Consider the following 17,687-nt stretch of genomic DNA (forward strand, 5'->3'; position numbering starts at 1 on the left):
GGCTCTTCTCTTCTTGCGACGTGACCGACGTCATCCGGAAGCGGTGCGGGGTGTAGCAAGATGGCGGACAGCGACTACGAGTCGGTGCTCTGTGTGAAGCCGGAAGTGCACGTCTACCGGATTCCCCCCCGAAGCTCTAACCGCGGGTACCGGTGAGTGTGCGGGAGGGGGCGGGGCCTCTATGTCTGCCGGGAGATAAGCGGACCTGTCATGAAGGCTGTCAATTGTCATCCTCGGAACCAGCCTGAGCCTATTGATGTTATATCACATACTGTAGTGCTCTGTGTCTCTCCCCCCGTGTGTCCACATCTGAGACCCCTCCCTATAAAGGGCCAGCCTCCTCTGGTGACCATATCTGGGGCCCTTCAGTGGCCGTACTATGAGAGTCCTGTTATGTACATATTTCCCGTCTGATTGATAGGTAGTGTGATGGGAAGTTGTATTGTGTGTACATGTCCAAACTGCTTCCTCCCAGTCGATAAAGAAATCGATTTTTTGATGATAACTTCACAAAATTGATCCAATTATTGATCAGAAACCGATCGGACATGTCGGAAATAATCGTCCAATTCCCATCACTCAGAGTTGCCACCTTCTAGGTGAAAAAAAATTGGCTTTTGGGGATGTGACCTAAAAGCGGGAAGGGTGTGTTCCAATTTTTTTTTTTTTTTATCCAAATTCCTGTAGATCCTGTTTCACCGAGATAATGTAGAGGCTCCTCACAGTGTCCTTCGGTCCCCTGTTGCTGTTTGTGGTCCCACAAAATCTGATCAGGGCTGCATTCCTCTTCAAGCGCTAGTTCGGCCATACTGCGTCTGCGCGATCAGCCGGAGCCGCTCGTTCGTGAAGAGTTGGCCTGATCACATTCAACACAGTTGTGTCCGCTTTTCAGAAACACATCAGTGTTAGGGCCCTTTTCCACTATGAAATGCGATTGCTATCACGTTTCAATTTTCCACCATGTGATTGCGATTGAGCTACTATACTCATTATAGTAAAGCTCAATCACATCCAAAACACGGCAGGACGCAGATTGCATTTTGACCAAAATCGCACGCAGTCGGATCGCACTAATGGAAATTGCTGCTGCAGTTTCCATTTGTTTCTTAATATACCTTGTGTTTTGTGATCAGAATCAAATCGCAGGGTAGTGGAAAAAGGCCCTTACAGATGCTGAAAAGTGGACACAACTGCGCTAGTGGGCTCAGGCCCTAAGGGAGGATAGGGCTGATGGAGGTTTTGGTGATGTGAGGACTGCTATTGCGAGGGTGGGTATATGTGGAGATTTGGGTGCTCAAATCTCCACTTATAGCTGCCAATTGCAGCACCCAAGCTTCTGTGGCACCTACTTACCTGTGAATTGGCGCATATATTGGCTGGGATTGCAGCGGTGAAGGGGGGGGGGGGGCTGATTAGAGCTGGGCATCGGTTGGGCTGTCAGTTGTGGTTAGGCATTTTGTGCTGAGGAGAGATATGGGGTGGCGGGGGCGATGGTTAGCCCGAAGGAAAACCATTGCTGTGCCCGTGTGATGCTCACAAAGGATTATGATCCTGGATCCAGCACCTCCGACAAGCTTGTCGGCATATTTTCCATTGCTGACAGCGCTGGAACAGAGAATGGGGAAGCCTCATTAGGATCCAGAGGCTTCCCCTCCTGAGTAAAGTACACCATAGGGGCACTTACAGATTCTCTTTAAGTCCTTGCAGCCACCCATCAGCTCTGTCCTCTCCCTTGCACAACGGTGCTGTGAAATACAGCGGTTGGAGGGAACAAACTCACTGCTGCTTGGTGGGATGGGGCCAGCAGAACGCTATTTGGGGAAGGGCTTGTGGTACGATGGGCAGAGCCAGTGACACAGAGGCCTGGCGGTGAACCGTTTTGTTGAACTTGCTGATGGCACACTCGGGCAAGAAGGTGGTGATGAGGAGCAGGGAAAAGTCTCTTAGCAGCAAGCGGACTGCTGCTTGAAGGTCAGGGAGCGGGGCTTCTTGCATCATCGGTGCGACCTGGCCTCTCCTACTATGCCACGAGTGTGACTACTGTAGAGAAATCCAGGCAAATGACTTGGCGGTAGAAATGAAATGCCGACACAGGCTTTTGAAATGAAATACCGGCTATGCCGGCCAAATACCGCTGGGTAGAAATTCTAGATTTGGCTGTTTCCTCCCTGTTAGAGGCTATATTCTGGGTTTTCCTTTATGAACACGGAGGGGGGGCAGTTGAGGTTCTTTTAAAGATCGCTAGGATTTGGTTTTTTTTTAGATTTTCTGGTTTCTCTGTAAACTCCCCAATATTTGCTTCCGCTGACTCTTCCGAGTGTCTTGTGTGTCCACAGAGCAGCAGAATGGCAGCTGGACCAACCAGCCTGGAGTGGCCGTCTCCGCATCACCTCCCGGGGGAAGATGGCGTACATCAAGCTGGAGGACAAGACCTCCGGTAAATCACATTAATAACATTTGTATAGCATGTTTGGCGCTAGTCTAGTTTAGGCGGCCCCAGCAAGAAATTTCATAGGGAACCGTTCACCAATCATAGCACTCTCTTCAGCTCGAAGCATTGTGATTGGCCGAATAGTGTGGGCGTATAACTACAAGTTATCAGAACCCTGACAGTTTGTGAGGGTGCCATCCACCCAAACACGTTATCAGAATTTCCCTATGAGGTTTCCTGCTGGGTCACTTTTCTCCTTTTGGACTCAGTAGGCCACTCTAGAGCATCAGTCTTGCCCAAAGACTCCTCTGAGCAGCTGCTGGCGCAGGCCAGGATTCACACCCTGGTGGCCTACATCAATGGCTGTGTCTTTATCCGGCACACAATCCAGCCCCCCTTAAGGCCCGTACACACGCCTGACTGCAGGCAACGACGGGCCCGTCGTCACCTCCCACTGGGCGGGCGTTCCAGCAACAGTCCGGCGTGTGTACAGTCTGTCGGCGGACTGATAAGGCAGTTTCTGAGTGATCCGCCGAGCGGATCGCTCAGAATCAGCCTTATCGGTCTGCAGACAGACTGTACACACGCCGGACTGTCGCTGGAACGCCCCGCCCAGCGGGAGGTGACGACGGGCCCGTCGTTGCCTGCAGTCAGGCGTGTGTATGGGCCTTTATGCTGTGCACTTCATTTATCGAGTACAAGACCACCACAGTGTTCTCCGCAGAATTTTTTTTTCCAGGCGGGTGGCATGAAAAATTGGCTGGGTGGGACACGACAGTGGTACGTAGGGGGCGGTGCTTCTCTGTCCAATTTTGTTTACCACATAAGAGGAGGAGAGCCGATGACAGATGGATGCTCACCAAAATTAAAAGATCTTACTTGCAATGCAGAAAACCTACATTTATCTGGAAACCACCGTGCAAAGACAACATGCCAAATGTTGAAGCTGAGAAATATTGTTTTAGTAAAGGACGCCTGAAATGAGAGGGATATGGAGACTGACACATGTTTCCTTTTTAAACAAATCACATTGCCTGGCTGTTCTGATCATCTGCCTTTAATGCATTTAGCCATAGACCCTGAACAAGCATGCAGCAGATCAGGGGCTCTGACGGAAGTGTGACTGGATTAGCTGCATTCTTGTCCCTGGTGAGATTCAGATAATACTGCAGCTAAAAAGATCAGCAGGACTGCCAGGCAACTGGTATTGTTTAACCCTTAAAGTAGATCCAAGAGGAAAAACTATAACAAGTAACTTGCCTATAGCTGCAAACAGCTTAAACAGTATATGATTATTTCTTCCTGTTATACAATGAGAGCAGCCATATTCTACTTGTCATCATTACACTTACAAGCTGCTCTGCATCTCCACCCCTCAGTCTGTGAAAACTCCACTACCCTCTCCTCCCCTTGGCTCTGAAATGTCTGGCTGGTAATGCCGCCTCCTCCTCCTTTGGGAAAAACCTCCTCCTCCCCAGACTGAACTCCCATGAGCACTTGCTACATGGTACTCAGAATGCCTAGGTGCTGGAGGAACTGTGAGCAAGGCTTGTTTAGTTTATAGGGAATTGGGGCATTAAAACAAAGTATTTGGCTTGAGGAATGCCCTATAAACTATATGTAAATGGCACAATTATGCAATGAGTAAATTTATCTTGAATCCACTTTAAGGAAATTACGGTAGTATTTACTTTAACGTTTTGACGCCTCGGGTAATCTTCAAAAGAAAGCGATCATGTCAGCCTCCTATGTCAGAAGGCTTTTGTATGTCGCAGACCTCCCCATAACTGCTTATGTATGTGTCTCTGTCTCACCCTCTCTCCTGACACAATGATGGACGCACCGGATTAGTTAAAGGACAACTGTAACAAGAGGTATATGGAGGCAGCCATATTTCTTTCCTTTTTAAACAATGCCAGTTACTAGGCCTGAACGATTTTGAGAAAAGATTGAATCGCACGATTTCTGTCAGATATTGCGATTTCGATTGGATTCACGATTTTCTTCAAAATCGAGCTTAAGCATGTGCCTATTCGTCTGCGCAAAGGAGGCGGAGCAGAGCTGTGATAAATCCTAAGCCCAAACAAATACAGTAGGTCAAAATTTAAAAAATTAGACCGAGTCGAGGGAGTGGGGAGTTATCATGCCACTGTCCCTTGATTCCGCATGCAGTACGTATTACTATGCGGGGGGTGTGTGCTTGGGATAAAAGCCATGTCACAGAGGTGGTGGGGACGGTTAATGTCAGGAGTGGGATAGGTAGCGTAAAGGTAAGCCGTGGGACACACACACACACACACACACACCACACACCACACACCACACACCACACACCACACACACACACACACACACACACACACACACACACACACACACACACACACACACACACACACACACACACACACACACACACACACACACACACCACACACACCACACACACCACACACACACACTAACACACACTAACACACACACACACTAACACACACACACACTAACACACACACACACTAACACACACACACACACTAACACACACACACACACTAACACACACACACACACACACACACACTAACACACACACACACACACACACTAACACACACACACACACACACACACACACACACACACACACACACACACACACACACACACACACACACACACACACACACACACACACACACACACACACACACACACACACACACACACACTTCTCCAGCACTCACTGATACACACTTACTGAAACCCACACAGTCATGCACTCAGTCTTGCTTACTCAATCTCCCCCATGCTGTGCAGCTCCATCCACATGGCGATCACGGAATCGTCGTTTCCGTGATCGCGATTTCGATATCAAAACTATAAATCGTTCAGGCCTACCAGTTACCTGCAGCCCTGCTGATCTATTTGGCTGAAGAAGCGTCTGAATCACACCAGAAACAAGCATGCAGCTAAACTTGTCAGATCTGACAATAATGTCCGAAACACTTGATCTTCTGCATGCTTGTTCAGGGGCTATGGCTAAAAGTATTAAAGGTAGAGGATCAGTAGGACAGCCAGGCAATCTGCATTGTTTAAAAGGAAGTAAAAATGGCAGCCTCCATATCCCTCTTGCTTCAGTTGTCCTTTAATGTCTGTGTAATCTCCCCCTCATTCCCCTCTACAGCCAATCCTGTGCTTGATTACTCACCCCTCCTCCCCTATCATAGTCCTGTGTTCTGCATAGCTTTTTCCTCATTACTGTGCTGGAAGCATGCAAGTGGTCTGTGTAGTAATCCCCCCCCCCAGGCTGAGGGTCTTGTGATGATGTGAACTGATGAATCTGCACTTTGGCTTCCTGCTGGAAATTTCCCCTCCGGGTTGTGCTGCGTCAGGACTTTACTGCGAACGTTGAGGAAGTGAGATGCCTCCGCCAATATCTCTACTCCGAGATTGTGAAATGTGTCAGCAGGGTCTCCGCTGCTCTTCATTTCTTGTCATGGGTTCTTGTTTTTTTAAGCCATTTTATTTACAGTGTGGGAGAGAGGTATTTGATCCCCTGCTGATTCTGCTTGTTTGCCAAGAAATGGCCAGTCTATGATTGTAATGGAAGGTTTATTGTAGCTGTGAGAGACAGAGTAACAACAAAATAACGCTCAATACCCCAGTGCCCCAAAGCCAGAGCTTGATGTGCATTGTAACGCGTGAAATAAGTATTTGATCCCCTATCAAACCATGACGAATTACTTGGTGGCAATCAGAGGTCAGACATTTCTTGTAGTTGGCCACCAGGTTTGAACACATCTCGGGGGATTTTGGCCCACTCCTCATTGCAGATCCTCTCCAAGTCAGTAAGCTTTTGAGGCTGTTGTTTGGCATCTCGAACCTTCAGCTCACTCCACAGATTTTCTGTTGGATTATGGTCTGGATTGGACCACAACACTTTCACCCTTCCGATCATTCAGGTATGCATGGGCAAACGGCAGGGGGGCATTTACATGTATGGTCTTCAGCAGGGGGGACCTTACGTGCTCTGCAAGATTTGAGTCCTTTATGGCAAAGTGTGTTGCCAATTATTTTCTAATTTCCCAGCCGCCCATTGTAAAGTTTCCCCTCGTGTAGTTCTCGGCTGCAGCAGGTACTGCCCCCAGCCATACATGTATACAGGCCCTTCCCCCAGTCATACAGGGGTGCAGTCCCTGCCTCCATCCCTACATATGTACAGGTACCACTTCCCAGCTATACAAGGGTTCAGGCCCTGCCCCAGTCTCACATGTGTACAGGTAATGCCCCCAGCCTTAGAGGTCGGCATGCCCTGCTCCTGATATAACCCCTCCTCTCTCTTGGCAGGTGAGCTGTTTGCCCAGGCACCGGTGGAGCAGTTTCCGGGGATGGCGGTGGAGAGTGTCGCAGACTCTAGCCGGTATTTTGTCATTTGCATTGAGGACGGTAACGGTAAGAGTCTCTGTGTTCTGTTAACATGAACAGGGATAGTTTGATGCTGACCTGAATGAAGTCCAGTATTTAGCATGAAATGTGAGGCGCTTTTGCTTCATTCACATGTTTAGGAAGGAATTTCAGCAGATTCTGGAATAACCCCTTCTCTTCTTCATCCTTGTATTAGAACTCCAGTCACGGTTTGATCATTGCCTCTGCGGTCACTATTCACTCCTCGTCTTTTCCTTCTCATTTCTCCTCCCAAATGTTCAGCTGCAGGGAAGGTGATGAGGATTCCCCGAGCAGACGTGGAGCTCCCGGTTTCCCCAAACATGCCGAAACTGTGATTGACTGTTGGCAAGAAGCTGGCGGATAGCACTGTCTTCACTTGGCCGCCATTTTCCTAGTCCGAACCTTTAATAGTTTTCACAATAGCGGTCCTTTCATTATTTATTTTTCTTCATTTTAATACTAATACTGGGAGCACATCTGCCTACCTATATTGGGTGGGAGGGGGTTACCTTATGCCCAGGGCAAATCTGGCTATCTAAGCTGGAGGGTCATACCTAATACTGGGGACACATTTGGCTATTTATACTAGGTGTGTGTGTGTGTGTGTGTACAGTGTGTGTACAGTGTGTGTGTGTGTGTGTGTGTGTGTGTGTGTGTGTGTGTGTGTGTACAGTGTGTGTGTGTGGGGGGGGGGGTTACCTAGTACTGGAGGCAAATTTGGCTATCCAAGCTGGGGAGGGGGGGGTCCTACTTACTTAATACTGGGGCACATCTGGCTACCTATAGTGTGGGGGGGGGGGGGGTGGCTATGAATTACTACTGGGTGGGTTGGGTGCTACCTAGTACTGGGGGCACTGCCTAAAAAGCTAGGGGGAACCTTATGCTGGGGACACATCTGCTACTGGGGGGCTAGTTAATACTAGTGGCACATATGGCTAATTATACTGGGGGGGAGGGGGCATCTGTCTGTGACTTTCTATACTGGGGGCTACCTAATACTTTGTGCCCCCCAAAAGTCCTGAGCCGCCACTGCAGATACTATGTCACTGGCCAGAATGAGCATGCAGATCAAATGGTTTGTCTCAAGCTCAGCATTACAGCCAGGCAACTGGCATTGTTTTTAACCACTTCGCATCCAGACCTTTTTTCCCCACTTATGGACCAGAGCAGTTTTGACAGTTTAGCTATATCCTTATTTAATCAGAAATAACTTTATCCCTACTTACGGCACAGAAATGAAATATATATTGTTATTTTCAAGACAAACTAGGCTTTCATTGTATGCCTTTTTTCCCCTCAAACTATTTTGTTTTCTATGAATTTTAATGCCAAAGCAAAGAAAAGAATAGAAAAAACATTTATTTCTCAGTTTTACCAATTCCAGTTTAAAAATGAAAAGTGCTACTGTAGATAAAAAACGCAATTTTTCTTTGTCTATTCTTACTGCTTATCACAAAACTTAGATTATGTTCCGGTCACAATTTATGGTAAAGATATTTGATTCTGAAATAATGCTACAGAGTGTATTTTTCACTATGAAATGAGAAAATAAAAGTATTTTTAATAGTAAAAATCAATCTCATTAGCTCAGGAAACATATATTCCCATTCACCAATTAGTGCTGCATCAGATAATGCCAGAAATGTGTACAGGAGCAAGCCCAATCCTGCACAGCACTGCCTCTGCTACAAGACGTATATCTACTGACTCGTGGCTTAGATGAAGTCGCAGAGGACGGATATCTACTGACTTGTGGATAAAATGGTTAAGGAAATAAAGTTGGCAGCTTCCATAGTCCTCTCTCTTTAGGTTCCTTTGGAAATGTCTTGGCCTGAGGCTTTTTAAGAGCTCCTCAGCACAGTGGCGTCATCGGTGCATTACATGCATGCTTTTTAAGTTTCTTTTATGCAAAGCCACTAGCCTATTTGTCCTGTTCTCATCTGCATATTAATACATACACTGCTGTAATTGCCTCTTATTTCCGTGTCTGCTGATCTCTTCCAGGCCGGCGAGCATTCATTGGGGTGGGATTTGCTGATCGTGGAGATGCGTTCGACTTCAACGTTGCTTTGCAGGACCACTTCAAGTGAGTTCATACCGGGCTGCCCCCTCATCTGTATGATTCATAAGGTGCCTGCAGGCTTCAAGGAAACCTAAGTGTAATAAGTTCATGCATTTATACAGCAAAGTCCCAGTTATCCGGCATCTGGAAGTCTCAACCAACTGGCATGGCTGAGTGATAAGGGGGACTGTTTTTTTTTGGGGGGGGGGGGGGGCTTGGGCAGGTTTGGAGGCATTAAAATGCTAACCGTGCCTCCAGCGACGTCTTGTAGACTTCCTGCAGCTCCTAGCGGCTCTCCGGCATCCTCCGTGCATGGAAGCTGGTGTACCACCTGACAGGGGTCAGGTGACATGCACGGACGGCACCAGAAAGCCGCTAGGAGCTGCAGGAAGTCTACAAGACGTCGCTGGAGGCTCGGTGAGTATTTGGGGGGAGAGGTTTGTGCTTTTTGCTCAAGCAACTGTCCAACACATGCATCAGGCAAAATCCCCACTGGTGCAGGAAACTGGGGACTTAGCTGGGGCTTCCTCCTTCTTCCCCCCCCCCCCCCCCCCCCCTGTAGACTAGTGTCCGTCTGGTCCCTTCAGCCCTTCCTCTGTCTGCCTCGGTAAAGTCCCTGAGCCAGTCTGGAACTACTGCGCATGAGCGCCCCTGGACACATGCTTCCTTGGTCGCTCTTCCATGGCCAGGAACATTCCGCTTCTGTGCATATAGTCAAGGCTTGTAGCTGCGCAGGTGCATAACGCTCCCGGGTACGAGAGCGCGAAAAAGATGGCTCCCGGGCAGTGCCATGCTTGCGCAATAGTTCCAGACTGGCTTACCGGGGCACACAGCGGAGGGACTGACGGACACTGAGGGAGCCCACCGCCTACAGGAGGCTGGAGGAAGCCCCAGCTAAGTGTAAGAAGCACAAGGATTTATGTCTTGGGCACACTTTCAGTGCTGAAACGTGGAAGGCCTGCACAGTGCACACCAAAAACCTCTAGCAGATCTGCAAAACGCTAGAGGTTTTTGAAGCAGATTTCAGAGCGATTCTAGGCATGTTTAGAGAGATTTTCTAAACATGCCTAGCATTTTTTGGAGCGTTTTTCTGTAGCAGATTTCATATATTGTTACAGTAAAGCTGTTACTGAACAGCTACTGTAACTAAAACGCCTGGAAAACCGCTCTAATCTAGCGTTTTTCAGAGCGATTTTCCACTTTCCTACACTTTAACATTGAGGCAGAAACGCCTCAGACATCTAAAAAAATGCTGCAACCTCCGAGTTTGCGTTTGTGGAAAAAACGACCTGCTCGGGTGTGCAACATCCCATTGAAATACATTAGCCAAGCGGTTTTCCCCCTGCAAGCGTTTTAAAAAACACTTCAGAACCGCTCTGTGCACCAGCCCTAATAGGTGTACCATATTAACCATTGCTGAAGCAGGACACTGCAGATTTCCATGTTACCAAAACATAGCTGAAAATAAACTCTCAATAGTGTCTGAAGGTGGCGCCATAGGCACAGTGCAGAGAGGCCATTGCTTGGGATGAATGGAAAAATGTGTTCTACCGTATTTTTCAGAATATAAGACAATCCGAAATATAAGACACACCTAGGTTTAGAGGGCAAAAGCTAGGGGAGAAAAAAATATACTAAACCTGGTGCGGCCAAGGTCCAGGAGTGTCTTGTAGATGTTCTCCCCCAATCGGTGTCCTCCTTTGTCCCCTTCTGTCCTCCATTGCTCTACCTGTGTGTCCCGCGTGCCTCCTCCTGGTCCCCCTGTGCCTTTTCCCGTTTCCCCTCCTTGTCCCACTGTCTCGCCCTGCCCCTCCCCCCATGTCTCCTCCTCTCCCTGCTTAAAATTAAACATCATGGCTTACCTTCTTAGCGATTCAAACGCCGGCTGGTCTCCTCCGCTCCCGGCTGGTCTATCCACTCCCTGTCAAAGATAGAATAGCTGCTCACCTCAGCCGGTGATCTGCAGACATCTCCTGTGTCACGTGGCTTCCTCTAGTGAAGGCTTCTCTTGAGGATGCAGTCAACGGGGGGGGGGGGGGGAGGAACCAGCCGGGAATGGAGGAGACCACCCAGCGCTGGAATAGCTAGGACAGTAAGCCACGCTGCCGCTATTTAAGTTTAAATTGGGAGCGGAGAAGACCAGCTGCGGTTTGTATCTGCGGGCGATCGTAATGGGGATTCCCTGTCTTCGGAATATAAGACGCAGGGACTTCCTCCCCATTTTTTGCGGCGAAAAAGTGTCTTATATTCTGGAAAATACGGTACTTGACGATCCACACCCTTCCTGATTCAGTCCCTTCAATTAATTTGAGCTGTGCCAAAAATGTCTGAGGACCTCGGCACTTGTAGACTGAGAGGTGGACATCCCTGACAGCCCAGCAACTCAAAACTCATATTTTTACATTTTAAAGGAACGTGATGTTTAGCGTAAATTATTAGCATTACTTTTTTTTCTCTGCCTTTTTTTTAATTGGTCAGATTTATTAGCATTTTAAAATTGCACAAAAATCTAAACACACTTTGCCTAAACGCGATACTCTCTCGACCCCAGCTTCCTCTCATCAGTACAAATATCCTATAACTGATATAACTGCACCTCAGCCTATACTGCAAAACTCAACATCTTTCCAAAACAAAGTACAGACAGGAAGAGATGCATCTGTCGTGTTATATCATTGTAATATTTTGTTTGAAGTTTCATTGTGATTGTTACACAGCCTGCTAACAGGTACTTGTAGCCATTGTTGTGTATTAGAGTATTATTGTGTATTACTGGTCACTGCTCACAATCCCTCTTTGCAGGTGGGTGAAGCAGCAGACGGAGTTTGCTAAACAGGCCCAGAACCCAGAGACCGGGCCCAAGCTGGACCTGGGATTTAAGGAGGGACAAACCATCAAGATTAACATAGCTGTAAGTGTCAGAGCCTTTCTTCTCTCTCTCCTCCAGTGTGGTAGCAGAATGCCCTAGATTAGCAGCGGATCCTTAGCGTGATGATATAGCCATTAGAACCCTGTGTGAAGAAGTGCTGCAGTCCACTTGGAGATTCCGGTGTGCGGGCAGCTCAAACGGATCACCCAACTGCACAGGTCTCCTGACATCAGCTGCTTAAAAGCTTGTACATCCCATTGTGCATTAGTGACAGTGCGCTAGCTCGATGACATGGGATGGCTACGTCATCGCGTTAAAGCTGGTCCGAGATGAAAAACTAACTATAACAAGTAACTTGTCTACATAGCTTGTCTAAAGTTTAGATAGTTTACACAGCAAATCTAGCTGCAAAAAGCTTCAATAGTTTATGATTATTTATTCCTGTGATACGAGGGCAGCCATATTCTGTTTGTCACATTGTCACAGGCTGAGGGTTGGAGATGCTATCAGCTTGTCTGTGTGTAATGTGACAAATTCAGTCCCCTCTCCTCCTCCCCTCTGTCTCTGAAATCTCTGGTTAGTAACCTCCTCCTGCCCAGACTGAGCTCCCATAAGCCCTTGCTACAGTGCCAAGGCACTCTAAAAAGCTGTGGGCGAGGCTTGTTTAGTTTATAGGGAATTAGAATATTAACACAGAAAGTATTTGGCTTGAGGAATGCCCTATAAAAAGAAAGGAACACAATTATGCAATGAGTAAAAGTTTTTATCTCGGATCCACTTTAAGGAGATGTTGTTTATCTAGGGAATTTTGATTCCACAGCTGCTCATTGTCAGGAGTACAACCCCTCTGGTGTGTAGTCAGGCTGCCAATATGACTGATGTGTGAAAAGACCAGAGGTGGGGCCTTGAGGTTACAAAAGGATGCCAACCATTTTTATCGGAAGAAGGAAATGTATCTCCTCAGAAGTTTGGAAGCCCGACGGTATATTCTGTCCTGTCAGCTCTGAGATCCAACCAATGTCATTCCTCAAAAGGGGGTTTTCTGAGCTAGAGAGGTCCCCGATTCCCGATCAGCCAATTTATCCTTCCACAGCCAGGATAAGACATTTTACATGAGAGTATAATGCATTTCAGTTTTATTTCCTTTTATTTGGATCACAGTGATTGACCCACAGGACGGAAATTCTGATTGGGTGACTCCGTCCTAGTAATCGTTTGTGATATATGTATGAATATTGTGTATAATCGGACATGCAGGCTCAGAGCTGATTGTAGTGTGTGTAGACTTAAGAACATTTTTCTGGTGCTTCCAGAACATGAAAAAGAAGGAAGGACCCCCGGCTGCTGCTGCTGGTAAACCACGACCCCTGAGCTCCGGGCCCAGCCTCCTCCCGCCTCCACCAGGTTCCAAAGCACCGCCCCCGCAGAGCACTCTACAGCCAGCTGCTCACGCAGCTGCTAACGCAGGTAATGCCATCAGTATATGTGTGTGTGTATATCTGTGTACAGTGAATGTGTCTGTACAGTATGTATGTGCTGTGCTGGTGATGCCTGAGTTGTTCAGAACCCCTGCATCTTCTGGTACTGTGTGCTTCTGTGCGTACAGTGTGCATGTCGGTACAGTGTGTGTGTGTGTGTGTGTGTGTGTGTGTGTGTGTGTGTGTGTGTGTGTGTGTGTTTCTTAGGTGTATATTTGCTATAATTTGCAACTTTGGATTGCGTTCATCAAATCATTTTCCAGAAATATGAAATGTGTTCAATCTATGTATTCTGCCAGTTTATCCAATCTGTGCTGTCACCTCCTCTGTTTCAATTCCTGATCATGTGATCTGTTTTGATGCAGCGACGCTTCTGGACCTGGGAGGATTCTCAGAACCTGCTTCATCTACCGACACTTGGGGAGACTTCACAAAGGCAGCCGGGTAAGTGTGCCCTTCTCTGTATATGGCCGCGTGTGTCCTCCCCTGTATGTGGCCGTGTGAGTGTGTCCACCCCTGTATATGGCTGTGTGAGTGTGCCCTCCCCTCTATACAGCTGCACAGGAAGTAGTATAAGCAGTCTCCTGACCTCATCTCACCTAACAGGAAGTGACACTTCCATGCTCTGTATGGTATGGAGCACAGCCATGCAAAATAGTTTTTGCAGTTAAATATTCATTTTCAGTGGCAATACTTATAAACTATGTGCATTTGATTTATTTGCAGTAGTGGTGCTTCAACCTTCTGCCCAATATGTGATTAGCAGAAATTCTCCAAGTGTGCAGGTGTGCGATTACCCCGGAAAGACCTGAGCCAATCGCTGCTAGTGGCTGTGATTGGCTCAGCGTCATTCCCTCCCTGTCTGCGGAATTTCTGTACTTCTCCTTGTCAGACGGGTGGGGACAGGATAAGGATGTTCAGTAAGGAGGCATTGGGCAAGATTCTCTAACACCGCTACTGCCTATAGAGCGCATCCTAGTGGCTGCAGCTCTGGTGCTTTGAGTCCGCCTGGAGATAAGCACAATATAATTGTTCTTGTCCATCTGATCAGTCACCCCCGTTGCATAGAACCAGCGCACAGACAGAAAAGGATTAAAGAGAAACTGTAATCAAAATAACATAATGAATAAAATTGAATTAATTTTCAACAATATTAAATTATAAATTTAATTGTTTGCCCTTTGTAAAATCTTTTCTCTCCCTGATTTACATAATGAAACTTACCACAGGTAGCAACATCTTTAGTCCTGTCAGGTGCAGCTTTGCAGAATGTTCATGTACTGATCATTCCGAAGCCAGTACAAAATCTGGTCTCCTAGAATGCTCTGGGAGGAGAACTCCGCCTAGGCTGTGACATCACTGGTAGGGGCGGGGCTACTTACCACTACACAGCAGATATAGGAAATGTTTGTGATGCTGAACCCAGGAAAATAACCATAAAAGTGGGTATTCTGAATAATTTACTGCATTCCACTATTTGTCATGAGGCAGCCAGTAAGGTGTGGGGAGCATAAGCCCTGCATGCTTGTTCCAAGTCACGTGATGTCCTAGGATGAGCAGGACTTGCCTCTGTATTTCCATTGTGTGATTGGTGTAGGTTGCCATGGTGACTGATGTCTGACAGTGATATATATGAGGGTGCTGTAGCAATAACCGGTCATCTGTGCCCACAGCTCGAATGGCAGCCAGTCCAGCTCCGGGTGGGTTCAGTTCTGATGAGCGGCGGAAGGAAGCAGCGTGATCTCACCGGTAATGACCCGCGAGGAGGGCGATGGCGGCAGCTGCTCATGATTCTAGGCTCGTCTCTCATCCTGTGACTTGTCATTACGGAGAGCATTTCCCTTCTGCGGAAGATGGAGGAAGAGCTGCCACTTCTGTCTTCCAGTTCCTTCTTCTCTCTTTCTGATTCTTTTCCCTGGAAAGCCTCTCCTGTGGCCACCATACTTTACATCCTTTACACATCGTTAGCAGGACTGGAGAGGGTGACTGCCGCATCACAGGAGCTGCATCCAACCCCCCCCCCCCCCCCCCCCACCCACCCACACAGGACCGAGCAGAACCAGCACTGGAGACGTCAGCCAATAGATGCCTCTTCCACCATGAGCAAACCTTGTATGTAATCTCTTGAGGAGTCCCTAGAACCACAGGATGCATGGTTACCCTCAGGATGGAAGCAGGAAGAACCCGATATTCATGCTGTGTGTGGCCGGGTGTGCAATGCCATCTTGGGGGTTGTGTAATTTGTATAATGTCTAACTACCACATGTTGCCTGCAGATCCCTCTCCTGTTTCTCTGCATTTCTGATAGTCACTGACTCTGTAATGTTTCTGGCTCTTAGCTCTGCCCCTTCCTGTCATCCATAAACCATTGCTGTGATTGGTTGGTGGGCAGCAGGAAGGGGTGTGGCGATGACCCCACGGTAGTGAAGTCTTGTGTTTAGTGTGACACTTGCTGGGCACACAGGAGAGGGTCTTGTGACAGGTTCCGGTAACTTTACGCCAGGATTGTTATATACACACTCTGAGAATATCCACAGTGGCTCTGTGTATTTCCGGTTATGAAAATTAATAGTCTGGGGTAATATGTATCCCTGTTTTTGCATGGATCCACCCTCATAATTTTCCTGTATCATAAAGGGGTGCGTATGATTTCACAAAAGTGCCTTCCTCATCTGCATCTATTCTGTCCACCAAAGTGCCTTCTTGCCCCCTCTGCAGCAGACGAGGGGCCTCACCCTATTGTTTTGCACTCCATAGTTAGTTGATAGTTTTCCTGCCCATGTTGGTGCAATAATTTCCAAAGATTGTAGGAGGCGATGTGCAAGATTACCAGACCAAAACCCACGGGACGGACCTGCCAGTCTCACCTGATGTAGGGAATGACGGGTGAGCCCACCTATGAGCTATGGGGGGAGACGGTCATGAGTTATAGAAAGGACCCCTCGACTGATCATTCGTTGTCCCTGCCCTCTTTACCTACCTTTTTGTATTTTATATTAATTTGTTGGTTTTGGAGAAAGTGAGAATCTGTCCAGTTTTAATTTTTGTCTGTGTCCTCTGAGAACTCGCCCCTAGCTTCCTGTCCGAATGAACCACAGGAAGTGAGGGCGTTTTCCCAAACAGGACATAGACGAAGCTCTTAACGCTTAATGTTTTAACTTAAAAACAAACAAAAAAGTTTAGGTGAAAGTTTTGCTTTCAGCTGCTGTTACCAAGCTGTCTCAACCGGATGACTTGGGGTTCCTCTAGTCTGCAGAGTGGTGGGAGTGCTTTCTGCAGACATCCCAGTCATGCAGCAGATTCCCCCTGTGAATGGAACATTCCTGTCGTGATGGACCATAACTTAGAGCGTGACCAATTGGAGCAACAGAGAAGTTTTGTGTCCCCCTTTGATGTGCTTGGGGGGAAGGGAGGGGGAATAACAGAATTCATTTAACTGTAAACACTGTGTTGGGTTTGCTGATTGTGGTGCTTTTATAAAGATCTATAACAGAGAAATAAAGTTTTATTTCAATATTTTCCCCGGAGTGATGTTGCTTATAGCGTGCAATGCCTGATGTGGTCCTCGTGTGGCTGTGTGTGATGTCGGGAGCTGGGCGGAGGCAGACATGGCAGTTTGGCATCCGGTCACTTTGGCACAGGGTGCTTAGCCTGCTGCCTTTGAAATTCCGGCCGGCGTTCATTACTATTCCCCAAACTTTGGCTAAACCAACCCCCACCCCTCCCAGGAGTCTTAGCAGTTCATAGCCTGGCAATTGCCGGAACTCCGAATTACGGCTACGTGGCCAACACACTATAGCATTGTTGCTATAGTGACGCCCAGTTCAGGCGCCAAGGAGCCCCGCCTGGGTGGGGGGGAGAGACGCACACGGTCATCACCAGATAATGTCACTTCTGGAGTCGGAGCCAGAGGATCGGACTGACAGCCCCCTGAATTCTGCTGTGATGAAGCAGCTAAGCTTAGCCATGCCGGGGGGCCTGGGAATCACTGTAAGACCCCCACACAGAGCTAGAGCCTCACTCTACTACTGTAGTACTGACACACTTCTAGAGTATAAGATAACTCTGTCTGACTGAGATGGGAACTCAAGGCGCACAGAGATTTCCACGCTGGCATCCCTGGTAGATAGAAGAATCCGCCACCTGGAATTGGAATCCACGAGTGACAGTTGGGCAGAGATGGGAATTCAAGTACACAGAGATTTCACCAGAAGAGTCCTTGAAAGATAGAAGAATCCATCAGGAAGAGGTGAAGCATATGTGGTATGGGGTACCGTAAGTGCAGAATCTGAAGTGCAGCGGTCTCGTCACCAGTTTCCCTTAGAGACAGAAGCCACATGGTTTATTTCTGTGCTAGCTAGCTCTGGGTGCAACATAGAACTGAGCCTGGTGGGGGAG

General features: G+C 47.7%; 1 protein-coding gene across 2 annotated transcripts; it reads left to right on the top strand.

Moving 5' to 3' along the window:
• Window positions 1-16,808, top strand: NECAP2 (NECAP endocytosis associated 2). Of its 2 annotated transcripts, XM_068241571.1 has the most exons (8): window positions 3-152; window positions 2,337-2,437; window positions 6,782-6,886; window positions 8,885-8,966; window positions 11,745-11,853; window positions 13,125-13,278; window positions 13,655-13,733; window positions 14,963-16,808. In XM_068241571.1, the coding sequence occupies exons 1-8, from the start codon at window positions 61-63 to the stop codon at window positions 15,003-15,005; spliced, it is 765 nt and encodes a 254-aa protein (XP_068097672.1). In that variant the 5' UTR covers window positions 3-60; the 3' UTR covers window positions 15,006-16,808. The 2 variants fall into 2 exon arrangements, with proteins under 2 accessions (XP_068097673.1, XP_068097672.1); XM_068241572.1 differs by lacking the exon at window positions 6,782-6,886 and having other exon boundaries at window positions 1-152.
• The last annotated feature ends 879 nt before the right edge of the window (window positions 16,809-17,687 follow it).

The sequence above is a fragment of the Hyperolius riggenbachi genome, chromosome 6, assembly GCF_040937935.1.
Source record: "Hyperolius riggenbachi isolate aHypRig1 chromosome 6, aHypRig1.pri, whole genome shotgun sequence".
Taxonomy (NCBI): Eukaryota; Metazoa; Chordata; class Amphibia; order Anura; family Hyperoliidae; genus Hyperolius; species Hyperolius riggenbachi.